At 40.0% G+C, this 27680-nt stretch overlaps 2 protein-coding genes across 3 annotated transcripts in view; one reads left to right on the plus strand and one right to left on the minus strand.

Annotated features, from left to right (window-relative positions):
- LOC137978622 (tetratricopeptide repeat protein 7B-like) overlaps nucleotides 1-27680 on the plus strand; it is a 147155-nt gene that overhangs the window by 42797 nt on the left and 76678 nt on the right. Inside the window, exons 15-19 of one of the 2 annotated variants that reach the window (XM_068825628.1) lie at nucleotides 22707-22765; nucleotides 24219-24335; nucleotides 24558-24670; nucleotides 25885-26016; nucleotides 26397-26494. The exons of the other annotated variant lie outside the window; for it this stretch is intronic. Of the exons in view, the coding sequence (XP_068681729.1) occupies nucleotides 22707-22765; nucleotides 24219-24335; nucleotides 24558-24670; nucleotides 25885-26016; nucleotides 26397-26494 (519 nt within the window). The remainder of the gene's footprint in view (nucleotides 1-22706; nucleotides 22766-24218; nucleotides 24336-24557; nucleotides 24671-25884; nucleotides 26017-26396; nucleotides 26495-27680) is intronic. 2 annotated transcript variants of the gene reach the window in all.
- On the minus strand, nucleotides 13071-14102 carry LOC137979881 (adenosine receptor A1-like). Its single transcript, XM_068827196.1, has one exon. The coding sequence runs from the start codon at nucleotides 14100-14102 to the stop codon at nucleotides 13071-13073; it is 1032 nt and encodes a 343-aa protein (XP_068683297.1).

Genomic DNA, 27680 nt, shown 5'->3' on the forward strand with positions numbered 1-27680 from the left:
AAATTTTATGGCCTTCTCAGTTTCGTGTGCCATATCAACTCATGTTTTCGTTTTTTACTTTGTTTTCAATTGTCATATATTTTAAATTTAAGCTTAATCCTCCATTTTAAGCTGGGATTTAGGGTTCATTTTATTTTTTTTAATCTCTTTTTCGTGAGAATTTAGGACCCTTAATAATTTGGGGAATTATACCACATAATATTAAAACTTTACCTTTTTCCTTTATTTATTAAACAGTTTTAGCCCTACCTCCCTGATAGCCAAAGATGATAATTATATTCCCTTCCTTCCTTCTTAATTATTATTTTTTTAAACTTAATGTAAGACTCCTTAAATGTAACTCATTGATGTAAATAATATTGTATATTTATGTAAATTTGACAATTTGTTAATTTATTACTATTAATTTTATTTTTATTTGTACTATCTATTTTGCCAGTTCACTTCTATACATATATATATATGTATATTTTTTTCCCTTCATCTAATTGCTGTGGTACTGGCCATCTCGAGAGCATTTGCAACTATACTATGGCCACTACCGACTTTTCCACTTTTTCTCACTCATGTATAATCAGTCTTCTTCCTTCTTTCTTTTAATTGCTATATGTCCATCATGTATTTTCTGAAATAGTGCATAATAATAAATCTTGAATCTTGAATCTAGAATGTTCACTAGTCCTCCAAAGGGAAAATGAGGTGATAGAAATTGGATAATTTATTTCGCTTCTGGATACTCTAAAAGATCCCACACGTGCTTTATGCTTTTTGAGAATGGAATAAGGAAGCTTGTTCCTAAGAAATGATGGGAATGGTTACACAAAAAATGTTTTATTACTGAGTTAAGCGCACAGGAGGTTAAGTGTTCTCTCCTTTTCGTTATAACCTTTTTCACGAGCTTCAGCTGTTCAGGCTGAGTTCAAAGAAGTTAACACACTTGAGCTTATAGTGAAAATCTTTGTTTTACTCTTTGACGCACTGTCAGCCGGAAAAGGTATGAAAGACCGCGTTTTCTCGAAAAAGTTCATTACTCTTCCTGCACTTTCAACAAGAGCTCTACAAGCAAAACCTATCCCTCTTTTCACCGATCATTTTCCGTGGCTTGTTGACAATTTCTTGTTCGTGATTTTATAGTAGTTGCTTTTACGGCTTCAAGCTGCTGTAGGTTTTACTTGAAATTTCCTCGTTGAGCGTGCCAACTTTCTGTCGTTGCTCAAGGTCGCTTTGTTTCGTTCTCTTTGTATCCTTCGCATTCTTTTTTCAAATTTCCTCGGTTCTTACACTTTTTATTCATGTTGTATTTCTTGTTCAGTGTCACCACGTGCTCGTTCCACACTTTTTTTGATCTTGTCCTGTTTTATTTTGCACTTCTCGCATTCTTGGGCGCTTTTGTTTTAAATTTTATGACCTTTTAAGTTTCGTGTGTGATATCAACTCATTTTTTTCGTTTTTTTCCTCAGTTTTCAATTGTCATATATTTTAAATTTGAGCTTAATCCTCCATTTCCAGCTGGGATGAAGGGTTCATTTTATTTCTTTTAATCTCTTATTCGTGAGAATTGAATTAGAAAATTCCTCAATCAAGTGAGATGTTCATTAGTCGTCCAAAGGGAACCTGAGATGATAGAAAATGGACAATTTCTTTCGCTTCTCATTACTCTAAAGATCTCACTCCTGCTTTATGCTTTTTAAGAATGGAATAAGGAAGCTCGTTCCTACGAAATGATGAGAATCGGAACACAAAAAATGTTTTATTTCTGAGTTAAGTGCACATAAGGTTAAGCGTTCTCTCCTTTCGCAATACTGAACCTTTTTCACGAGCTTCAGCTGTTAAGGCTGACTTCAAACAAGTTAACACACTTGAGCGTATAGTGAATATCTTTGTTTTACTCTTTGACGCACTGTCTACCGGAAAAGATATGAAAGACGGCGTTGTCTCGAAAAAGTTCTTTCATCTTGCTTCATTTTCAACCAGAGCTCTACAAGCAAAACCTATTCCTCTTTTCACCGATCATTTTCTGTGGCTTTGAGTGAATTACATTAAATTGCTCTGAATTCTGATGCGCTCGTCTTCCTTTTGACCTCACTGGATCGGAAGTCTTAAAAAGGCCTGGTTGAAAACCAGTATTTACTATGTACAAACTTAGCTTAATGAAATTAGCCTACAAAATATTCAATAGTAGAGTTCCAGGCTGTATGAAAAATTTATCAATTAGACATCGCTAGTACACAAATGGTAGATCCAGAGGGAAAGATAATGTTATTGTTGAAAGATTAAACTCCCTGTACATAAAGAACTCCATTCACAACACAGCATCTGTTCTTTGGAATAGAGTCTTAAACATTTACATCTTGTGAACTAGTTTAAGAAGTTTTAACAACCTTCTTTTAAAATGAGATGTATTTCTTAGTTTAAAATTTAACCGCACTACGAGCCAGTGCAAACCCAAGTATATTGTTTGTTATGTATACTTTAAGTTAGTATTCAATTTAGTGTATATATGTTTATGCTTCATATTCATTATTGTTTGTTATACACGACCCCATAAGCTGTACAGCTCAAATTATTTATCGTTTTTAAACAGTAAATGTTTACTACTACTACTACTACTACTACTACTACTACTACTACTACTACTACTACTACTTGTCTGTCATGGGTCAAAGTTCAGTTTTAATTTCACGGCATTCCGTACTTCTTTAATACATCAGCTAGATTAGTCAGATAACAGGCGATAGGCGACGCCGTCCGTGTTTTCCGTTTAGCTTTGGTGGATTCTATTCGCAGCTCCTCGAGCTCCGAACAATCGCTTCTCAATTTCTTCTGCTTCAGCAGCTTGCGTTGTTCTCAATATTAGTTCGATCATTGCGACTCGAAGCTGCCTGATCCTCACCGAATAAAGAATCGGATTGAATAATGAGTTCATGAGTAGGATCGACGTGGCAGAAGCGACAAACATTGAGAGGAGAGATGTTTGATAATGTTGCATCGTTGAAGCGAAAGTAACCGTTACAGCGCCGAAAGGTAAGTAACACATGACAATCAGCAGTATTATGATGCTCGTCAGCTTTAGCGCCTTTTTATTTCTTTGAAATTGTTTCCTTGCCTCTTCCGTAACTTGCTGAGCTGCCATTTGATGTTCGAGTCTTCGGGTTTCACGGTAAACGGTGACGTGACAGAAAGCAATGCAAGCGCTAGTGGTAAACACTAGAGCATTTACGACACGCACCGTTACTGCTTTGCCAAAAACAAATGGAGTGCCGTGAAGGATTATGTCGAGAATCCAGGCCAAGGCGGACGAAACCAGTAACCGAGTATCAGTGACTAAGGTCGGGTAAGCGAAGGGGTGCTTCATGGCCAAATAGCGTTCACCACTAATCAAGGCGAGGTGGAGAAGGGAGGAAAAAGATAAATTTCCTATTGCCAGTTCAAGAATTGGCACCACACAATATGGACGTGGATGGTCAAGTAGTCCTTTTACCAGCACCACGATGTAGGTGGGTTGGACAAAGGCACCAACCATGAAATCAGTTGAGGCCAGTAAAGCGAGAAGTACGTTTGACTTGTGTACTCTCAGTCGTGGTTTGACCTTCACCGCGACCATCACCAGCGCGTTCAGAACGATGGTGAACGGAAAGGCTATGATAAGAATGATTGTATTGACGATTATGCCTGCCTTGTATATAGAAGACCGGTATTGCTGATTGTCGAGAACGAACTGAACGAGAAAAGTTGAGTTGACGTGGCATGCTTGGCTCAGACCTGTTGTGGTAAAATTCATGGCTTCTCTTCTAAATGACATTTACCAGGGGATACAGTTGTCTTATGACAAAACTCTCTCTTCACCTGGCACCTGTGTCGAGCTCAGCCTTTGTTTTTGTTTATTCAGTAAGGGGTTAAGCAACGACAACGTCACAAAGCAAGAATATCATTGGTTAAGGAAGGAAAAATAATTGTGCTGCTCGTTTGACACGAATTTCAGTGCATTTCTTTGCCGTACTTCACAAAGCGACAAATTTTAGGTTTTGACGACAACTTGTGCAGACAATAATAATCCATTCATTTACTGACCTTATTTTAAAACCGTTCGTACCCAACCAGTTTCAGGATAGCTCTCCCGTACGCCCCTGTTCTGAACGTGAAGAAGATTAAATAATCGCTAAATTCTAACGTTGGCGCTAAGCTTATATTTTGGAGTGACGCTTTCGTCGACATTACCGTTGTCCTTGCTTAGTTAAAGTCCTTAATGTGTTCCATACCGTAATACAATTATAATACAGTGAATTGTCCATCATATATCTGAAGAAAACATGAGATTTGGACTATCACACGTGCATTCATGCGTTGTTGAAAGACTTTAAAATATACGCGGTAGTGACGCCAACAAAAAGGCTATCAAACAATATCATTTATTATTAAATTCTCAACCTCGGATAATGCAATTCTCGTGCTCTGATTGGTTCACTCAATCTCGGTTATCAGCTCATATACCCTAGTTTGACCTTATATGGTAAATGATTGCGCTTAGCGTTGCTAAACTAAAAACGTTTACGCCAGAAAGCGAAATTTCTTTCGGTATAAAGCAAAAGAAAAACGTTTTGGTGGAAAGTTTAGATCACTTTCGAAGCTTAGAGATACGCGAAAACGTAAGAAATGTTTTTGTGATGAGCCTGCGTCTGTCTGACCACGAGGTATTACACAACATCGCATCTTCATCAACTTTTTTCGATTTCGCTAGGATTTTCTCGCTTTTTTCGCTCGTATTTCGTACTTCTAAACTTTTGGAGTTTAAGGAATTTAATAAAACAATTATTCCATTCGCGCTTGTTGGATATGAGAGTGGTTATAGCCAACTCGGCGCTACGCGCCTCGTTGGCTATTTACCATCTCATATCCAACGCGCGCTCATGGAATAATTGTTAATTATTAAAAACTGGATCATTGGATAATGCATTTCGAGTGTTTTGATTGGCTAAGCCATCATGGGTTATGATCCATTATACCATGATCTACAAACACGGCAAGCATATGCGTGATTTTTTGGGCCTTTTTATTTTTATTGTAGTCTAGTTTTCTATATATTGGGTGCGTTTTTAATAAAACAATTATTCCACTCGCGCTTGCTGGATATGAGATGATTATACCGTTGGCCATCTATCATCTCATATCTAACGCGCGCTCATGGAATAATTGTTAAATAGGCAACAAAATTGCTTTTTTCTAGAACATCCGAATACGTGTGGACAGGTCCTTAGTTAATGAAGCCAGAAGTTCTACGAAATGTCTTTGGAAAAAAATGGGACATTAGGGTCAATGTATTCACGATAAAATTATACTTTTTTGCACGTATCCAGGTATTTTCGAAACGGAGATTTTGTTCTCCGTATTTGAAAAAATCTGCATCCACACGTAACGTTTTCGAACTGTATTTACCTGCAGGAATACGCGAAAACGATTTGAAAACGCTAACTTCCCCTTAGAGATCATGCGCGCATGCACTCTCTATGGTATCACGAGCCTTTGGTACTCAAAACTGCCGTTTTCACTCGTCCGCAGCAATACGGTAAACGTCCGTTTTCAAAAATCTACTTGAGAGCGTTTTCAAAAACCATTTTTTTACGATGACCGAAAACGTCGTATACGTATAGACGGGAGGCAAAAGGGGTGGGGGAGTCGCCGTTTTCGAAAATATACGGATACGTATAGACGGGGTTTAAGTACATTTGTACACAGTTTTTGTGATTGCGAATTAGTGACTGTATTGTCGCTATTGAAAGAGATGGAGATTTAGTGAAACTTGAAACATCGAATTTCACGTTGGTGCTTGTCATAAAACCATGATAATGATGATGATAATAATAATAATAATAATAATAATAATAATAATAATAATAATAATTTATGAATCTGAAAGACGTTCTCTGGTTAAAAATTGGTTAAAAATTATAAGCTTTCGGCTATCTATCTATAGCCTTTAACGAATGAAATATAAGAAGCACGAATTAAAATATATACGAAAAGGGGTGTAAAAATTCGATGCGGGTGAGAACTAAAATATGAATAAGAATGATCTAGAAAAAATTACAATAAAATAGAGTATTGTCTCGGTAACGGTTTAGAATTATTGTCCGCGTTAACAGTTTTAGCGGTATGCCAGGATTCCAAGGTTTTTCTAACACGGTAGTTGCCTTTGTCAATCACGCATGCATTATTAAAGTCAATAGAGTGGTCATTCTTCCATGCATGGCTGGCAATGTTTGACCCTTTCGCGAAATTTTTTAGGTTTCTTTGATGTTCTTTTTTCCGCGTTAAAAAGCATCTTCCAGTTTCGCCAATGTAACTCCACGGACAGTCCGAGCACGGAATTTTGTAAACAACATTGCATTGTTGGTCCAAGGGCTGTCTTGTTTTTGGGGATGGGAATTCTTGCTGAAGGGTTTTAAGAGGTTTGGTGACGACTCGAATTTCATGTTTGCGTAATAATCTCATGAGGGGCTCTGTCAAGCCGCTAATATATGGAAGGCACGCAAATCCATGGGGTGTATTCTGTGGGTCAACCCAACTAAAGAACATTGCTACCAATTCTTCTGGTGATGGTACAGTTGGTGATGGTGGCTTCTTTCTATTTTTGGAAATATAAGAGATGACTGAGGACGGGTAGCCATTGGCTTTTAGTGCATCTGTGACATAGTTGGTCTCGCGTGATTTTCCTTCGTTAGTGCTTGGGAGATTAGACGCACGGAATAACAAGGTAGAGGCCGTGCTGATTTTGTGTTTTCTCTCATGATGTGAGGAGAAGTCTAAATATCTATCAGTGTGGGTTGGTTTTCGATAAACGTCAATGACAGCAGCACCATTTTTTCTTGACACTAAGGTGTCAAGGAAGGCAATTTGTCCATTGTTCTCTTCTTCAATGGTAAATGTGATCTTAGGGTCGACAGCGTTTAAGGTGTCGTGGAAGGAATGGACAGCAGCTTTCTTGATGACAACAAAGCTGTCGTCAACGTATCGTTTCCAAATCCTTGGCGGAACAGTGGCGGAGCTGATGGCTGACTCTTCTATCACTTCCATACAGAGGTTAGCGACGATAGGGCTAACAGGGCTGCCCATGGCACAACCATGAATCTGCTTGTATGTGCGATTATTGTAGACAAAATAGTTGTTTGAAAGAGTGAAGTCAAGGAGAGAGATGATGTCGTCGGTAGAGAGGTTTGTTCTGGTCTGTAGTGTGTTGTCACAGTTCAGTTTATTGCGGATATAATCGCAAGCTTTATTCACTGGGATAGCTGTGAAAAGGGACACCACGTCAAATGACACCATGACTTCGTCGTCCAAGATTTCGATGTTAGCTACTTGTTTCGCGAACTGGGAGGAGTTGAGGACAGAATAACCATTAAGGTTCTGTATCGGAGAAAGGATATCTGATAGAAACTTGGATGTGTTATAAAGGGCGGAGCCGATACATGAAACGATTGGTCGAAGAGGGCAGCCAGGTTTATGGTGTTTAATAGAGCCACGAATGGCAGGTAGAGAACCATCTGTGGAATGAAGTTTGCGATAAGTAGCTTCGTCAATCTTATTTTCTCTTTTTAGAGCGAGGAGCTTGCTGTTCAGTTCTCTTTCAATTTTGGTGGATGGCGACTTGTAGACTTGTTGATAAGTGTCCGGGTCACTAAGTAGAGCTTCCATCTTGGTGTCATAGTCGGATCTGTCTAAAACAACGAAACAGTTCCCTTTGTCAGCTTTTGTTATCACACGTTCAGGATCATTTTTTAAGTCCTTTAGAGCTTTTTGTTCAGCTTTCGTGATATTTTTATGTGGTGGAATTCGAGCTCTATGGAGTAAAGAAGCCGTAGCGGTTCGTATGGCGTCCTTCGAGTCATCGGGGAGGCGGGAAATGGCGGCTTCAACCTCAGAGACAATGTCTTTAACAGGGATGTTTCGTGGTGTTGGGGCGAACTTGGGGCCTTTCTCAAGTAGAGAACGTTCTGCCGTAGAGAGAGGTTTGTGTGATAAATTGATCACCCAGTTCTTTCTGTCGATCGTATTAGAGCTGTCATTTTTTGCTTCCATCCTTAAATTTGTAAACTTGTTCTCGTGTCTCGCTTCAATGTTGTTGCGGACTGATTGCGATCTCTTAATCAAATATTGTAGAAGCGTGGAAGAGATGTCATCGGTGACTAAGGTCGATAATTGCTGTTTGGATTCTTCGAGCGTTCTTTTCAAAACTCGGATTCTGTTGTGACAAATAGAGATTCGTGCTCGCATACAATGTTTGCTGGCCCGTTCCATAATGTTTTTGAACATCGGATGGTTGCCAGGTGGTTTAAATCTCAAAGACTTCGGAGTCCAATGGTTTTCCAATGCTTTGTGCGTAAATTGAAGATGGCGATGGTGAGCTTCGAGTTTGTAAGTTGTTTTTTCCATAGTCCGCGCTAATTTTAGGGCTTCCGACCCAGCCACTTGGCGAATACGTTTAAAAATTGCACCGTAACCAGGATGAGACATGTTATGAATCTGAAAGACGTTCTCTGGTTAAAAATTGGTTAAAAATTATAAGCTTTCGGCTATCTATCTATAGCCTTTAACGAATGAAATATAAGAAGCACGAATTAAAATATATACGAAAAGGGGTGTAAAAATTCGATGCGGGTGAGAACTAAAATATGAATAAGAATGATCTAGAAAAAATTACAATAAAATAGAGTATTGTCTCGGTAACGGTTTAGAATTATTGTCCGCGTTAACAGTTTTAGCGGTATGCCAGGATTCCAAGGTTTTTCTAACACGGTAGTTGCCTTTGTCAATCACGCATGCATTATTAAAGTCAATAGAGTGGTCATTCTTCCATGCATGGCTGGCAATGTTTGACCCTTTCGCGAAATTTTTTAGGTTTCTTTGATGTTCTTTTTTCCGCGTTAAAAAGCATCTTCCAGTTTCGCCAATGTAACTCCACGGACAGTCCGAGCACGGAATTTTGTAAACAACATTGCATTGTTGGTCCAAGGGCTGTCTTGTTTTTGGGGATGGGAATTCTTGCTGAAGGGTTTTAAGAGGTTTGGTGACGACTCGAATTTCATGTTTGCGTAATAATCTCATGAGGGGCTCTGTCAAGCCGCTAATATATGGGAGGCACGCAAATCCATGGGGTGTATTCTGTGGGTCAACCCAACTAAAGAACATTGCTACCAATTCTTCTGGTGATGGTACAGTTGGTGATGGTGGCTTCTTTCTATTTTTGGAAATATAAGAGATGACTGAGGACGGGTAGCCATTGGCTTTTAGTGCATCTGTGACATAGTTGGTCTCGCGTGATTTTCCTTCGTTAGTGCTTGGGAGATTAGACGCACGGAATAACAAGGTAGAGGCCGTGCTGATTTTGTGTTTTCTCTCATGATGTGAGGAGAAGTCTAAATATCTATCAGTGTGGGTTGGTTTTCGATAAACGTCAATGACAGCAACACCATTTTTTCTTGACACTAAGGTGTCAAGGAAGGCAATTTGTCCATTGTTCTCTTCTTCAATGGTAAATGTGATCTTAGGGTCGACAGCGTTTAAGGTGTCGTGGAAGGAATGGACAGCAGCTTTCTTGATGACAACAAAGCTGTCGTCAACGTATCGTTTCCAAATCCTTGGCGGAACAGTGGCGGAGCTGATGGCTGACTCTTCTATCACTTCCATACAGAGGTTAGCGACGATAGGGCTAACAGGGCTGCCCATGGCACAACCATGAATCTGCTTGTATGTGCGATTATTGTAGACAAAATAGTTGTTTGAAAGAGTGAAGTCAAGGAGAGAGATGATGTCGTCGGTAGAGAGGTTTGTTCTGGTCTGTAGTGTGTTGTCACAGTTCAGTTTATTGCGGATATAATCGCAAGCTTTATTCACTGGGATAGCTGTGAAAAGGGACACCACGTCAAATGACACCATGACTTCGTCGTCCAAGATTTCGATGTTAGCTACTTGTTTCGCGAACTGGGAGGAGTTGAGGACAGAATAACCATTAAGGTTCTGTATCGGAGAAAGGATATCTGATAGAAACTTGGATGTGTTATAAAGGGCGGAGCCGATACATGAAATCGACCAATCGTTTCATGTATCGGCTCCGCCCTTTATAACACATCCAAGTTTCTATCAGATATCCTTTCTCCGATACAGAACCTTAATGGTTATTCTGTCCTCAACTCCTCCCAGTTCGCGAAACAAGTAGCTAACATCGAAATCTTGGACGACGAAGTCATGGTGTCATTTGACGTGGTGTCCCTTTTCACAGCTATCCCAGTGAATAAAGCTTGCGATTATATCCGCAATAAACTGAACTGTGACAACACACTACAGACCAGAACAAACCTCTCTACCGACGACATCATCTCTCTCCTTGACTTCACTCTTTCAAACAACTATTTTGTCTACAATAATCGCACATACAAGCAGATTCATGGTTGTGCCATGGGCAGCCCTGTTAGCCCTATCGTCGCTAACCTCTGTATGGAAGTGATAGAAGAGTCAGCCATCAGCTCCGCCACTGTTCCGCCAAGGATTTGGAAACGATACGTTGACGACAGCTTTGTTGTCATCAAGAAAGCTGCTGTCCATTCCTTCCACGACACCTTAAACGCTGTCGACCCTAAGATCACATTTACCATTGAAGAAGAGAACAATGGACAAATTGCCTTCCTTGACACCTTAGTGTCAAGAAAAAATGGTGTTGCTGTCATTGACGTTTATCGAAAACCAACCCACACTGATAGATATTTAGACTTCTCCTCACATCATGAGAGAAAACACAAAATCAGCACGGCCTCTACCTTGTTATTCCGTGCGTCTAATCTCCCAAGCACTAACGAAGGAAAATCACGCGAGACCAACTATGTCACAGATGCACTAAAAGCCAATGGCTACCCGTCCTCAGTCATCTCTTATATTTCCAAAAATAGAAAGAAGCCACCATCACCAACTGTACCATCACCAGAAGAATTGGTAGCAATGTTCTTTAGTTGGGTTGACCCACAGAATACACCCCATGGATTTGCGTGCCTTCCATATATTAGCGGCTTGACAGAGCCCCTCATGAGATTATTACGCAAACATGAAATTCGAGTCGTCACCAAACCTCTTAAAACCCTTCAGCAAGAATTCCCATCCCCAAAAACAAGACAGCCCTTGGACCAACAATGCAATGTTGTTTACAAAATTCCGTGCTCGGACTGTCCGTGGAGTTACATTGGCGAAACTGGAAGATGCTTTTTAACGCGGAAAAAAAGAACATCAAAGAAACCTAAAAAATTTCGCGAAAGGGTCAAACATTGCCAGCCATGCATGGAAGAATGACCACTCTATTGACTTTAATAATGCATGCGTGATTGACAAAGGCAACTACCGTGTTAGAAAAACCTTGGAATCCTGGCATACCGCTAAAACTGTTAACGCGGACAATAATTCTAAACCGTTACCGAGACAATACTCTATTTTATTGTAATTTTTTCTAGATCATTCTTATTCATATTTTAGTTCTCACCCGCATCGAATTTTTACACCCCTTTTCGTATATATTTTAATTCGTGCTTCTTATATTTCATTCGTTAAAGGCTATAGATAGATAGCCGAAAGCTTATAATTTTTAACCAATTTTTAACCAGAGAACGTCTTTCAGATTCATAACATGTCTCATCCTGGTTACGGTGCAATTTTTAAAAAATAATAATAATGATAATAATAATAACTTAATTAACAAATTCTTAAACAATCTTTAATTTACAGTATAAAATCTACTAAAATGCTAGAAATGATATTTACAATCATAAAACGTATAAATAATGATAAAAATATACTAAAAACTTCACTTTAACAGCATCAAACAGAGAATAGTAAGATTTACTAAAAATACGCAAAATGTTTGTATCCACAAGGTGACGTCAAAAGGTGTCGCTAAATATTACATTATGGCTCCTTCTTGGATTTCTTGTTTAGTGTTACCACTTGCTCGCTCCACACTTTTGTCGATCATGTCCTTTTTTATTTTGCACTTCTCGCATTCTTGGGCGCTTGCGTTGAAGATTTCATGGCCTTCTCAGTTTCGTGCACGTGTGCGATATCAACTCAAGTTTTCTTTTCTTTTTTTTAAACCCGGTTTTCAATTGACATCTATTTGAAATTTAATCTCCATCCTCCATTTCCAGCTCGGATTAAGGGTTCATTTCTTTAATCTCTTACTCGCGAGAATAGAATCAGAATAAACCTCAAGTAAAGTGAAATGTTCATTAGTCGTCTAAATGGAAAATGAGATGATAGAAAATGGATAATTTCTCACGCCTCTGTATAGTCTAAGCATCCCACACATGCTTTGTGCTCTTTAAGAATGGAATAAGGAAGCTCGTTCTTAGGAAATGATGGAAATGGGGACACAAAGGAGTCTTTTAAATTCAGTGCAAAAAAGAAACACTGAGAAGACTTTAAACGCTGCATTTTATCCGTTAAGTGTTCTCTCCTTTTCGTAATAACATTTTTCACGAGAACGTTCAGGCTGCAAATAGGCAATTTACCGGTAACCTTTCATTCCCTTAATCGAAACGTTCATCATTTTCACCTAACTAGTACCATGGCTTTCTTTCTTGACTAGTCATGAGAATTTGGTGTTATATCAAGATCACACGTACTAAGCTGACAATGTTCTTTAGTCTCAATACCTGTTTCACTGACCTTTCATTGAGATTGTTAGGAGAATTTACGTACCAATCACTCCATGGAATCAAAAGGCTTTGCACTTTTGAGCTGAAAATGAAAATCTTTGTTATACTCTTTGACTCGTTGTCAGCCGCAAAAAAGATATACAAAAACCGCGTTGTCTCGAAAAAATTGTTTCCCTAGCTACATTTTCAACCAGAGAGAAGCAAAACCTATTACTCTTTTCACCGACATTTTCCGTGGCTTTGAGTAAATTACATTAAAATTGCTCTAAATTCTGACGGATGTTCTCATTTGATTCTCTGTCATGGGTCAAACTTCAGTTTTGGTTTTACGACCTTGACTATCTCTTTAACACACCAGCTAGGTTAGTCAGATGACAGACATTAGGCGACGTCTTCGGTGTTTTCCGTGTGGCTTGGGTGGATTTTACTCGCAGCTCTTCGAGCTCCGAACAATCCCTTCTCAATTTCTTCTGTTTCAGCAACTTGCGTTGTTCTGAATATTAATTCGATCATTGCCACTCGAAGCTCCCTGATCCTCACCGAATAAAGAATCGGATTGAATAATGAGTTCATGAGTAGGATCGACGTGGCAGAAGCGACAAATATTGAGAGGAGAGATGTTTGATAATGTTGCATCGTTGAAGCGAAAGTAACCGTTACAGCGCCGAAAGGTAAGTAACACATGACAATCAGCAGTATTATGATGCTCGTCAGCTTTAGCGCCTTTTTATTTCTTTGAAATTGTTTCCTTGCCTCTTCCGTAACTTGCTGAGCTGCCATTTGATGTTCGAGTCTTCGGGTTTCACGACAGAAAGCAATGAAAGCGGTAGTGGTAAACACTAGAGCATTTGCGACACGCACCGATACTGCTTTGCCAAAAACAAATACAGTGCCGTGAAGGATTATGTCGAAAATCCAGGCCAAGGCGGACGCAACCAGTAAACGAGCATCAGTGACCAAGGTCAGGTAAGCGAAGGAGTGCTTCATGGCCAAATAGCGTTCACCACTAATCAAGGCGAGGTGGAGAAGGGACGAAAAGGCTGAAATGCCTATTGCAAGTTCAAGAATTGGCACCACACGATATGGACGTGGATGGTCAAGAAGTCCTTTTACCAACACCACGATGTAGGTGGGTTGGACAAAGGCACCAACCATGAAATCTGTCAAGACCAGTAAAGCGAGAAGAATGTTTGACTTGTGCTCTCTCAGTCGTGGTTTGACCTTCACCGCGACTATCACCAGCGCGTTCAGAGCGATGGTGAACGGAAAGGCTACGAGAAGAATGATTGTATTGACGAGTATACCTGCTTTGTATGTAGAAGAACGGTATTGCTGATTCTCGAAAAGGAAAACCAGAAACATTGAGTCGTTGACCTGGCATGGTTGGGTCAGACCTGTTTTGGTAGAATTCATGGTTTCTCTTCTGAATGACGTTCACCAGATTATTCAGCTGTCTTTTGACAAAACTCTCTTTTCACCTGGCACCTTTCTCGGGGTAAACCTTTGTTTTTGTTTATTCAATAGCGAGTTAAGCAACGACAACACCACAAAGCAAGAATATCATTGGTTAAGGAAGGAAAAACAATCGTGCTGCACACGTGACACGCATTTCAGTGCATTTCTTTGCCGTACTTCACAAAGCGACAAATTTTTGGTTTTGACGACAACTTGTGCAGACAACAATAAACCCATTCATTTACTCATTCATTCATTTACCAGTAAACGAGCATCAGTGACCAAGGTCGGGTAGGCGAAGGAGTGCTTCATGGCCAAATAGCGTTCACCACTAATCAAGGCGAGGTGGAGAAGGGAGGAAAAAGCTGAAATGCCTATTGCACGTTCGAGAATTGATTGTTTCCCACAACCGCGCGCGGCCTTATTTTCGAATTCAACACGGTAGAGGCAAGGTTAGAGCTCGTCGGGTCATCTTGAATATTCATTCAGTAACAGGAAATGTGATAGACACGGAATGATCTGTTGAGTTTTGGCGATGGAAATACTGCAAGGAGTTTAAAAACAACACATAAGGCTGCGCGCGGTTGTGGCATACGGGGTTAAAATTTTTCTTCTCAGTCCTCCAAATTACGTCACCAGATCACCTGGATAACTTATCGCTAACGTAACTATTTCGCGATTATTTCATCTTCATCACGTTGAGAATACGGGAATGCAGGAGAACTATCCTGTAACTGGTTGGGTACAACTGGGCACACTCTATCCACACGGAATCAATGAACGCCTCTCATTCCATTAATCTATTCACAAATTCACGTCACCCTATTTCTACCAATAGCAAAGCTCCTCCGCACACATATAAACCTACAACAACCACAATTCCTCTATTCCCTCCGACGAAGGGCTAACGCTCGAAACGTCAGCTTTCCAAATCTTTCAGGGTGGTTATTCGACCTTTATCAACTCGTTTGATAAAGTCAATTTCTGCATTCATTTACTGTCCTTACTTTAAAACCGTTCGTGGTCTGGTGACGTAATTTGGAGGACTGGGAAGAAAAATTTTAACGCCGTATCGCACAACCGCGCGCGGCCTTATGTGTTGTTTCCAAACTCCCTGCAGTATTTCCATCGCCAAAACTCAACAGATCATTCCGTGTCTATCACATTTCCTGTTACTGAATGAACATTCAAGTAGACCCGACGAGATCAAACCTCGCCTCTACCGTGTTGAATTCGAAAATAAGGCCGCGCGGTTGTGGGAAACGGCGTTAAAATTTTTCTCCCCAGTCCTCCGAATTACGTCACCAGATCACCTGGATATTTTGGAGTGCCGTTTTCGTTGACGTTGCCGGTTTTCCTCTCTTAAACTGCCTAATGTATTCCTTACCGAGGTACAATTGCTATAATACAGTGAATTGTCCATCATATATCAGACGGAACCATAGGATTAGGACTATCACACATGCATTCATTCATTCATTCATTGATTTTTTATTGTTCGCATATGAAAAAATCTGCGTCCACACGTAACGTTTTCGAATTGTATTTACCCGCACAAATACGCGGAAACGAGTTGAAAGCGCTAACCTCCACTTAGAGAGCATGCGCGCGCATGCGCTTTCTGTGGTATTACGAGCCTTTGAAAGTCATCTTACTGGAAACTGCCGTTTTCACCTATCCACAGGAATACGGTAAACTTCAGTTTTCAGAAAGTCTAGTGGAGAGAGTTCTCAAAATCCTTCATTTTCGGTAACCAAAAACGCCGTATTCGGGGACGGGTGGCAAAAACAGAGGAAAAAGTCTCGGTTTTCGAAAGTATCCGGAAACGTATGGATGGGAACTAAAGCGTATTTATACACTCTGTTTTTGTGATTAAGAACTAGTGACCTCATTGTCGCTGTTAAAAAAAATTGTTAGATTTCAGGCACGGAGGGTTAATTTTGACTATTGTTTATTTCTGCCACAGAAAGAAGAAATTAAGATACAAATATGAACAAACAAAAAAAAGAAGATGAAAAGAAAATTATTGAAATTATATTGGTGGTTAGATGGCCTAAAAGAAACTACTAAGCTTTTGTAAATTAGGCCTCCTCAAGTAAAACATCCAGCTTTCATTGATTTGCAAGTTGCCGACGGAGAATACAATTATTACAAACATTTAGTTATTTAACGTGTTGAAGGATAAAAAGTATTGAAAGAGAATTTACAAGTTGAAAACAATTTGAACTTACAAATTGGCATTGGAGAATTCAGGGAAGTGAACATTTCGCAGGCCAAGACACGTCGCTGGTTAGACTCGCTTTGAAGAGGAGGCAGACAGGAACTCGGGATGGCCTACAGCTCACTTCCGGTTACCATCAGTGGCTCAAAAGCGTTACGTGTTTAAGCTCCTATTTAGCATCGCGTTCACTTGAAAACGCGGCAAACGGCAGATTGATGCTTGTCACGCAAAATCGTTTATTCTAACTTTTCTCGCTCTTTTGAAAAGTTTTTCGAAACATGTATTTGTAGACAACAGCCAAGTAATGCCTACAATCAAACACGCGTCTTCGATTTTTGAGGAAACGCAAAATTTCAACCTGACGTTTGCCGGCGGAAGACGTGATGCAAACTCACTGTGTCAGCGGGAGCCCATGATTACCTGGTATAGAATGTTTTCACGTGACATCACGGCAGCCATGTTGGTGTTCCTAAACAATGGAACAGCGGCCGTTTTGGTGTATCCAACTAATCCTCCGGGAATGAGCCACTTTCGAGTAAGCCAGTGCGGAGTTTCAACAAAACACGTGCTCGCGTCTGGATAAAAACAAGCATGCTTTGTTACGGAAATCGATTGCAGAAATTTGCATCAAAAATCTTTTGTATTTTTATGATATGCTTGATTTTTTCCCGACACAAGACGCAACCACGTGATAACCTTTTCCACGAGCTTCAGCTGTTCAGGCTGAGATCAAACAAGTTAAAACACTTGAGCTTTAAGTGAAAATCTATGTTTTACTCTTTGACACACTGTCAACCGGAAAAGATATGACAGACCACGTTGTCTCGAAAAAGTTCTTTCCTCTTACTGCATTTTCAACCAGAGCTCTACAAGCAAAACCTATCTCTCTTTTTACGGACCATTTTCCGTGGCTTTGAGTGAATTACATTAAATTGCTCTGGATTCTGATGCGCTCATCTTCCTTTTGACTCACTGAATCGGAAGTCTTACAACGGACTGGTTGGAAAACAATATCTACTATGTACAAACTTAGCTTAATGAAATTAGCCAACAACTGGATATTCAATAGTACAGTTCCGAGCTGTATGAACAATTTATTAATTATAGACATCATGAGTACACAAATCTTGGATCCAGAAGGGAAGATGATGTTATTGTTGAGAGTGTGAACTCCCTATACATGAAGAACTCCATTCACTACAGAGCATCTGCATGGTCTTTGGAATAGAGTCTTAAATATTTAAATATTATCAATCACTTTAGCCTACAACTCAATATTCAATGGTACAGTTCCAAGCTATATGAACAATTTATTAATTAAACTTTACGCGTGCCCTAATCTTAGATCCATAGGGGAAGATTATGTTCTTGTTAAAAGATTTAACTCCCAATACATGAAGAGCTCCATTCACTACAGAACATCTGGTCTTTAAGATATAGTTTTAAACATTTAAAAATTATCAAGACGTTTTAACAACCTTGTTTTAAAATCAGATGTATTTCTTAGCTTTAAATTTAACAGCACTACCAGCCAGTGCAAACCCAAGTATAATGTTTGTTATGTATACTTAAAGTTATTATTCAATTTAGTGTATATATGTTTATGCTTCATATTCATTATTGTTTGTTATACACGACCCCACAAACTGTACAGCTTTAATTATTGATCGTGTTTAAACAGTAAAGGTTCACTTCTATTACTACTACTTGTCTGTCATGGATCAAAGTTCAGCTTTGGTTTCACGACATGTCGTACTTCTTGAAAACATCAGCTAGGTTACTCAGATAACAGGCGATAGACGACCCCGTCCTTGTTTTCCGTTTAGCCTGGGTGGATTCTATTCGCAGCTCTTCGAGCTCCGAACAATCGCTTCTCAATTTCTTCGGCTTCAGCAACTTGCGTTGTTCTGAACATTAATTCGATCATTGCCACTCGAAGCTGCCTGATCCTCAGCGAATAAAGAATCGGATTGAATAATGAGTTCAAAAGAAGGATCGACGTGGCAGAAGCGATAAATATTGAGCAGAGAGATGTTTGGTGTTGCATCGTTGAAACGAGAACAACAGCGGCGCCGAAAGGTAAGTAACACATGACAATGAGCAATATTATGATGCTCGTCAACTTTACCGCTTTTTTATTTCTTTGAAATTGTTTCCTTGCCTCTTCTGTAACTTGCTGAGCTGCGATTTGATGTCCGAGTCTTCGGGTTTCACGGTATACGGTGATGTGACAGAAAGCAATGCAAGCGCTAGTGATAAACACTAGAGCATTTGCGACATGCACCGTTACTGCTTTGCCAAACACAAATGGAGTGGCGTGTAGCATCATGCCGAGAATCCGGGCCAAGGCGGACGCAACCAGTAAACGAGCATCAGTGACCAAGTTCGGGTAAGCGAAGGAGTGCTTCATGGCCAAATAGCGTTCACCACTAATCAAGGCGAGGTGGAGAAGGGAGACAAAAGCTGAAATGCCTATTGCAAGTTCAAGAATTGGTACCACACGATATGGACGTGGATGGTCAAGAAGTCCTTTTATCAACACCACGATGTAGGTGGGCTGAACAAAGGCACCAACCATGAAATCAGTTGAGGCCAGTAAAGCGAGAAGTATGTTTGACTTGTGTACTCTCAGTCGTGGTTTGACCTTCACTGCGACCATCACCAGCGCGTTCAGAACGATGGTGAACGGAAAGGCTATAAGAAGAATGATTGTATTGACGAGTATACCTGCCTTGTATGTAGAAGAACGGTATTGCTGCTTCTCGTGAAGGAACTGAACGAGAAAAGTTGAGTCGTTGACCTGGCTTGCTTGGATCAGATGTGTTGTACTAGAATTCATGGCTCCTCTTCTAAATGAGATTCACCAGAGGATTTGTCTTATGACAAAACTCTCTTTTCACCTGGCACCTGTCTCGGCCTAAGCCTTCCTTCCTTTTTTTGTTTTGTTTTTTTTTCTTTTTATCCAGTAGGGAGTCTAAGCAAGGACAACGCCACAAAGTAAGAATATCATTGGCTAAAAGGGGAAAAATAATGCTGCTGCTCGTTTGACATGCATTTCAGTACATTTCTTTGCCGTACTCCCACAAAACGACACATTTTAGGTTTTGACGACAACTTGTGCAGACAACAATAAAACATTCATTTTCTGTCCTTACTTTAAGACCGTTCGCACCCAACCAGTTACAGGATAGTTCTCCTGTATTCCCGTATTCTCAACGTTAAGAAGATGAAACAATCGCTAAATTCTTACGTTAGCGCTAAGTTTATATTTGAGTGACGTTTTTGTTGACGTTGCAGTTGTCCTAACTTAAACTCCCTAATGTATTCCATACCGAGGTGCAATTGCTATAATGCAGTAAATTGTCCAACATATATCAGACGGAACCATGAGATTATCACTATCACACCTGAATTCATGCGTTTTTTAAAGACGAGTTAGTGACGTAAACAAAAAGGCTATCAAACAATATCATTTAATAGGAAGTAAAATTGCTTTTTTCGAGAACATCCGGATACGCGTTTGTACTGGTCCTTAGTTAATGAAGCCAAATGTGTTTTTTTTTTCGTGAGAATTCAACCAAATGTCATTGAAAAAAAAACCCGGCAAATTAGGATCAATTTATTCAGGGCAAAATTAAACTTTTTTGGACGTATCCAGATATTTTAGAAAACGAAATTTTTTTCTCCGCTTATGAAAAAATGTGCGTCCACACGTAGCGTTTTCGAATTGTATTTACCCGCACGAACACGCGGAAACGAGTTGAAAGCGCTAATCTCCACTTAGCCAGCATGCGCGCGCATACGCTCTCTGTGGTATTACGAGCCCCTGAAAGTCTTCTTACTGGAAACTGCCGTTTTCACCTGAACACAGGAATACGGTAAACTTCATTTTTCAAATGAAATCTACTGGAGAGCGTTTTGAAAATCCTTCGTTATTCGGGAACGGGTGGCAAAAACAGAGGAAAAAGTCTCGGTTTTCGAAAGTATCCGGAAACGTATGGACGGGAACTAAGGTGTATTTATACACTCTGTTTTTGTGATTAAGAACTAGTGACCACATTGTCGCTGTTAAACAAAAGATTGTTAGATTTCAGGCACGGAGGGTTAATTTTGGCTATTTGTTTATTTCTGCCACAGAAAGAAGAAATTAAGATACAAATATGAAAAAACAAAAAAAGGAGGGTTAATTTTGGCTATTGGTTTATTTCTGCCACAGAAAGAAGAAATTAAGATAAAAATATGAACAAACAAAAAAAACAAAAAAGATAAAAAGGAAATTATTGAAATTATATTGGTGGCGAGGTGGCCTATAAGAAACTACTAAGCTTTTGTAAATTAGGCCTCCTCAAGTAAAACATCTAGCTTTCATTGATTTGCAAGTTGCCGACGGAGAATACAATTATTACAAACATTTAGTTATTTAACGTGTTGAAGTATAAAGTGTTGAAAGAGAATTTACAAGTTGAAAACAATTTGAACTTACAAGTTGGCGATGGAGAAGGCTGGGAAGTGAACATTTCGCAGGCCAGGACACGTCGCTGGTTAGACTCGCTTTGAAGAGGAGGCAGACATGAACTCGATATGGCCTACAGCTCACTTACGGTTGCCATCAGTGGCTCAAAAACGTCACGTGTTTAAGCTCCTATTTAGCATCGCGTTCACTTGAAAACGGCAAACGGCAGATTGATGCTTGTCACGCAAAATCGTTTATTCTAACTTGTCTCGCTCCTTTGAGAAGTTTTTCGAAACATGTATCTGTTGACAACGGGCAAGTAATGCCTATGATCAAACACACGTCTTTGATTTTTGACGAAACGCAAAATTTCAACCTGACGTTTGCCGCCGGAAGACGTGATGCAAACTCTCTGCGTCAGCGGGAGCCTATGACTACCTGGTATAGAATGTTTTCACGTGACGTCACGGCACTCATGTTGGTGTTCCTAAACAATAGAACAGCGGCCGTTTTGGTGTACCCAACTAATCCTCCGGGAATGAGCCAGTTTCGAGTAAGCCAGTGCGGAGTTTAAAAAAAAAAACACGTGCTCGCGTCGGGATAAAAACAAGCATCTTTTGTTGTGGAAATTGTTGCAGAAATTTGCATCAAAAATCTTTTGTACTTTTATTATATGCTTGATTGACGCAAGCACGTGATTTTTTTAACTCCGAACTGGCTTATTGTGCAATAACAAAAGTTCAGGGCGCGGTTGTTCGCCGATTAACTTAATCCAGGATTAGCGTAAATTTTTATTTCATTTTTTCAACTTTTTGGTGAAAGTTTATTTTGCTTATTTTTGTTTTTCAAGATTAACTTCTTCTAACCTAACGTTTTGCCGAAAATCAGCGTTAAACAGCATTTGGGAGTAGAGAAATAAACTCCTTGGTTAATTTTTAATCTGGGATTAGCGTTAATCGGCTTTTAAACAACCGGGCCCAGGGAAATAATTAGCATTTTTGTTGTTGTTGTTCAAAAGAAAGGAAAATGCAAATTATTTCCCTGAAACTCGACTCTGTTGCTGCTCAATTCGAATTCGGGGCTGGGGAATTGAATTTGTTGAAGCACAATTCAAAACTAGCCTATTGAGCTCGTCAGTGAAAACACTTTACAGGAAAATCTTTTCCATATTTTTCCCTCATTAGCGGAAGCCCATCTTTTTCTAATCTATCAGCCATAAAATCACTACTTTCCGGTAATAGACATAATCGGCTAACTCAATGTTGTACCCAATTCAAATCTCCCGGGATTAAGATTCTTTGGGTGTTGTATTTGCATGATAATGTAGCATTCATATGTAAATGATATGGAAATACCTGGAACAAAACGTTTCATTCCCAAAGGGTTTGAATTGGGTACAACATTGAGTTAGCCGATTAGGTCTATTAATATTGAAAGCCCTCTTGCATAATGAGCTATCTCTGAAACTTGGAGCGCAATTTATCAGATAATCTTCGAGTAACGACGCTTTCAAAATTCGAAATTTTACAAAGAACGTATTTGCCACCCAAGAATTTATCAGTTTTTGATGGCTAATGCCTCGCTCGTTATCAAAGCCAAAAGGCTTAAAATTGGACATTTCACTAAGTTTAACAGGTTCTTTTACCTTGTGAAGTCAATTTCTGAATAGCATGATGTGTTCTATCGGCAAAGTCGTATGTTAATGATACAAACTGTAAATAATGACGTCAGCAAAGATTATCCTTTTTCCCAGCCCCAACCCCCAGTGGTACTTTGTTCCGCCAACGGTCAGACTGCTGACCACTGAGGGGTAAAATGAAGACTCCGAAAAAATCCTAAACCCGGACGGAATTTATTAAAAGTTGATCTTCCTTTTTTTTAATTTTAGTTTGTGGAAGCGTTAGAAGTCTGCGATGCAGCGCTCTTGGAATTTCCTGAGGATTTCAGGTTTGAGTCTGAGTGACTGTGTCCATATGCATTTTCTGTACCAATGAAAGTTGTGTGTATTTCATGAAATTTAAAAAAAAAATACACTGATTACTTTATGGTTGGTGAGTGCGTACGATTTTTATTCATGAGTTGTGAAGGATCGCTTAAACGAACGAGTGAGCAAAGCGAATGAGTAAGTTTGACGATCCTTCACGACGAGTGAGTGATAAAAATCGTACAAACGAGCCAACCATGAAGTAATTTGTTTATTATATCAGTACAGAGATCATAAATTTAAAGAGGTGTTTATTGCCCGAAAAAAAAAGCAAAATATTTTGAAAGAGAAGAAATCTTTACCTTCCATACCTCGCTTAAATACTTTCAAAACGTTTTTAAAATTTCTGACGCATTTGTGGGGAAAGCTACGCAATAAGAGAACAAAAACATTGAAAACCATACACCTGTCGGCCCCCATCAGGCGCCAGGCATGTTTACAACAAACTAACTAACCAGTCAAACTACTAGCCAATCACAACGCATGGGTGATAATTTTTCACCAGCGGAAAAAGAGTGCGACCAATCAAAAGGCTGATCCAACAATTTTCACTACTGAAAACATCGTCTGTCGTGACTAAAGGATTTTTAGTTCACGACGGAAATGTAATAATATGGGTACTCGGAGTAAGGCCCCTTTTAGAACGTCGAATTTTACATGGGTTGAATCTCACTTTTATTTGAATCGACCCAAATAATTATCTTTGGGGGCGGTCTAACACGTAAAATTTGTCGGAAGTGTTTCGAGCAACATTCTATGTTATCAAGAAGAATTCAAGCGGTAGAGAGAATTTTGGCCGGATTCCCTTGCTTCCTCATTCTGTGGAAACTCCATCAGTCGGTTTAGAAGCTTGCAAGGAATAACACAATTTTCAGCAACATTCCGACTTTATTCAGTTGTTGTGGTGGTTGTAAATTACTCACGGTACCGATTTCTAGAGGGGTAGGGACTCTCATCGTCCGTTATGTTATGGCCCTCAGTCCAGCCGTCCTGGAGTGTCCTTGTCGTTTTAAAATAAAGAAAACACTTCATGCAATAAAGACATCCAGAGTTTTAAATAGGTGTATTTTGTCGGAGAAAAACAAGAACTACACATTTCGGTGTTTCTCCAGGCCGTTTCTCACCGATGTTCTCATCCGCATGGCATTTGTTTGACAAAAAAAAACATTTTTCTCATTTTATGCATTTCATTCAACACATATGGCATGCGACGTATGAAACCACTGTCGAACTTCACTCGAATATTCGATTCATTCAGTCGAGGATGCGGCAGAAGTCGATTTTAACATAAATCTGACAAATTTCATGCTTTCAAACGTCGCACTTCACATGCGTTTAATTCCCACATAACATTCGGCACAGGTGAAGTCTGACAGAGAAAATTGAGAAATCATCAAGGTGTTGTCTGTCTTTCAGCTTGCTCGTCACCAAGGTCAAATTGGAACAGACATGTTTAGGCGGAGACCAAGCATTGATCACGTGCAAAAAGCTCTTAGAGACCTGGAAACTAGTGTATGATTCCGATCTGTCGGGGTAAGTTCTTTCAATAAGGCGAGATAATGTTTTTTTTGGTTTACTGTAAAGATCGTGTTTTTTTTCCTGTATGATATTTCCGTTGGGCAAGGGAGAATTTGAGATGTTTCAAGAAATTCTCAAAATGCTTTACAGCCGCGCACTTCTTGGATCACGGACTGCAAAGTTTTGAAAACTTTTTGAGAAGCAGAAAGTGATTTGCAGAATTTTTTGTCCACACAGATCTGCAGTGGAGCTACACAGAGCAGGATCGGGTTTATTGGACAAAGTTATCACTGATACACGAGGCTTGAAGCAGATTTCTCTCACAGAAATTAGCAGCGACAAAGATTCGAGTAAGTGATTCGGGGGGATATCGTAAGGCTTCGGACGTGCTCGTCATGATTCGGATTTGCTCGATCTGTATATCTTGAGACGATCACGAAGGAACAATTCTTGCCAAGGAAGGGATCAAAATTTGAAAGTCGAACGCAAAAATAGTGCTTATTTTGGTTAAAGAATGGGACCCTAAACTTTATCCTAACCTTATTGTTAGAAATAGGTAGGAAATGCTTAGACTTAAAGGGACGCTTCGTGTTGGATATCAAAATTGGGCTCACTTCTAAATACTTGCTTTTCTGGACATTCTGTTTCTGATTGACTGAGATTACCATTCGCTAGACGAAGTAGCATTGAAGTTTAGACGACCAAACGAGATTTCCTATTCTAAGTGTTTCCTGATTATTCCATCTTGTTTATAATATACAATATGGGCGAAGTATCCTATAACTGGATTGGTACGGACGGGTGTGAAGTAAAGAGTGAGACTGAAAGATTCACTGTAGTTGGTCCACGTTGTCGTCAAAACCTTAAATTTGGTCATTTCACGTAGTAGTCTTGACGAGTACGGGAGAGAAATGTTCAAAAATGCGTGCCGCACGAGCAGCACGATTTTTTTTGTTCTTTTAACCAATAATATCACTGTTTTTTGGCGTTGTCGTTGCCGTAGCCGTCGTCATTTCTTAAACTCCCGTCTTAAACTCCCTAAAACGGAACTTAAGCAACGACAACGGCGACGGCAACGAGAACGCTACAAATTTGCATATGTAGAAAGCAAAAAAAAATAGCTTTGAAAGCCCTGCACGATCATGCACGTTTTTCACTTTTTAACATTTTTTTGCCGTCTTCTGAGCCACGGACGGAAAGCGGAAATGAACATTTCGCATGCCAGGAGAGCAGTTTCTCCTTATTTTTTAAACTTGTCGTCCATAAGAGTGAAAAGGTACTTAGCAATATAAATGTGGTAGTGTCAAGACGAGTTGACGTCCGTTGCTCAAAAACTTCACGTGCTTAAGCTCCCTACTCAATAGGTGGTTTTCACGTGATGTCATCGGCCCCATGTTTGTGGACGAAAACAAAAGATAATCTCATTAGCTCCTTTTGTTCGTCCACCAGCAATTGTACATTGCAGCATTGTTATCTGTATCTCTAGAGATTGGTTGAAAACCATCTATAAACGTTCCATTGGTTTGTTCATTGCATGCTTTTGTCATTTCCCTTCTTAACCCAGTGGATGGAACTAATTCAATAGCAGCTTCAGTGCGCCTGGAACAGGCCCTGTCAGACGAAGCCGCATCAGCCTCCGTCAAACTGAGTGTTCCAGCAGTGCTGGCGCTACAAGCCAAGCTCTGGCTCACAATTGGTAAGGACAAGAACTTGTTGCTTCTTTTTCTGCTAATCACGACCCATGCCTTTCTCAGGGCACAAAGGCTAGCGCTGTGTTAATGGTTGTATTGACCTTGCATGTGTTCCGTTCGCTCTCCCTCCCCTACTCCCTCCAACGCTTTCTCCCATCCCTCCCCCCCTTCTTTTGCTTTTTGCTCACGTTCCAGAGTTAGTGCTGTAGTCAAAAGACATGTCAATGAGTTTACCAAGAGTTCTCATAAGGCCAAGGGAATTTTAAAAGCCAAATCATTGGCTACCTTAAGGCCTCTCTGCCGACATTCTTTCAAGAATTTTTCTTTTAAAAAATTGTTCGAGTCCTTTCTTTTCTTTAAAGTGCGCTTTATCTTTTTGTTACAGCTGACGTCTTTATCGCCATGGAGAAAGACGCTGAGGCTAACGCATGCGTACAGGAGGCGCACCTGATATTTCCGCTGTCCCCGGATGTTTTTTTCCAGGTCTGCGTGACTTTGCTTATGAATATTCACGTCCATTCAAAAACCGTCTCCTTGATCCTTTTCCTTCGTAGAGCGAGACCTAAAGTATAATTTTTTACTCTAACTCCAGTTTACTGTTCAAATGGGTCGGTTCAGAGATGAGAGGGTTATCAATTTGTACGTTCACTAAAAAACTATGTCCGCTCACAAGTTTCCTCCTTGAGTGAGATTTAAAAAAAAATTCTCTTGGTGAGGTAAAACTAGGAACATAATCAGTTAAGCTAAAAAAAGTAAAAACGCTTTACAACTGCTTTACTTGGTTGCCGTGTGGGAATGCTATAGGACAGATACCTGCTTGATAGTACGTTTGAACTGCCCAATAGAGGCTAAGAGCCAGCCTTTCTTAACTATAGGGGCAAATTGTTTCACAGACAGGCGGTGCTCTGACAGAAACTTCGTTTCAGACAATTAGTTTCTCAAGTTCTACTGTTCAGCGACGCGTTGAGTGAAAAGGCGTCGAAGATATTCCGGGGCGAGATCAAATAGATCGCACTAACGTATGATTCAGAGTCTAGCCAAGGGCAAAGTATTTCAATTCTGTGACATAAGTCATAGTACTCGGCGCTTATTGAAACCATGTTGAGAAGTACATGCTCGTATCCTCAAACGTCGGTCCTATGAGATCGTCTCTTTCCCTACCCTTCTCCTTTGGTTCCAAAGCGACTGTCCAACGCACTTCAATAATCCGAGATTACTACTAGTTGTATGCATAATTAGGGCTCTCTGCGTTTGACGTCGAAGAGACACCTTCTCCCATTTACAGTGGCGGATCCAGAGGAGGGGCCCGGGGGGCGCCCCCCCCCCCCCTCCCCCTTATTTTTGGACTAAAGCCACCAAAACTGTGAAAGGGCAAAAACAAAATGTTTGAGAGCGGGCCCCCACCTTACCTCCAGGTCTGGATCCGCCACTGATTGACACTTGACTGAATGAGCTGGCATGAATACGCGAAAAAACGATTCCCTCTCGGTGTGCGGTTCGCTTAAAGGGAACCTTCACTCCAACGAGTTAATAACTTTAGACAACAGGAAGTAATGTTTACAATCAAATTTGTTGGAACATTTTTCAAATAAAGCGTTGGTTTCCGAGACAAGTGAATTTCAGAATCGCTTATCGTCCTGAATAATTTTCACTTTTGACCGGAGGTTGA

This window comes from Montipora foliosa, chromosome 12 (genome assembly GCF_036669935.1).
Source record: "Montipora foliosa isolate CH-2021 chromosome 12, ASM3666993v2, whole genome shotgun sequence".
Taxonomy (NCBI): Eukaryota; Metazoa; Cnidaria; class Anthozoa; order Scleractinia; family Acroporidae; genus Montipora; species Montipora foliosa.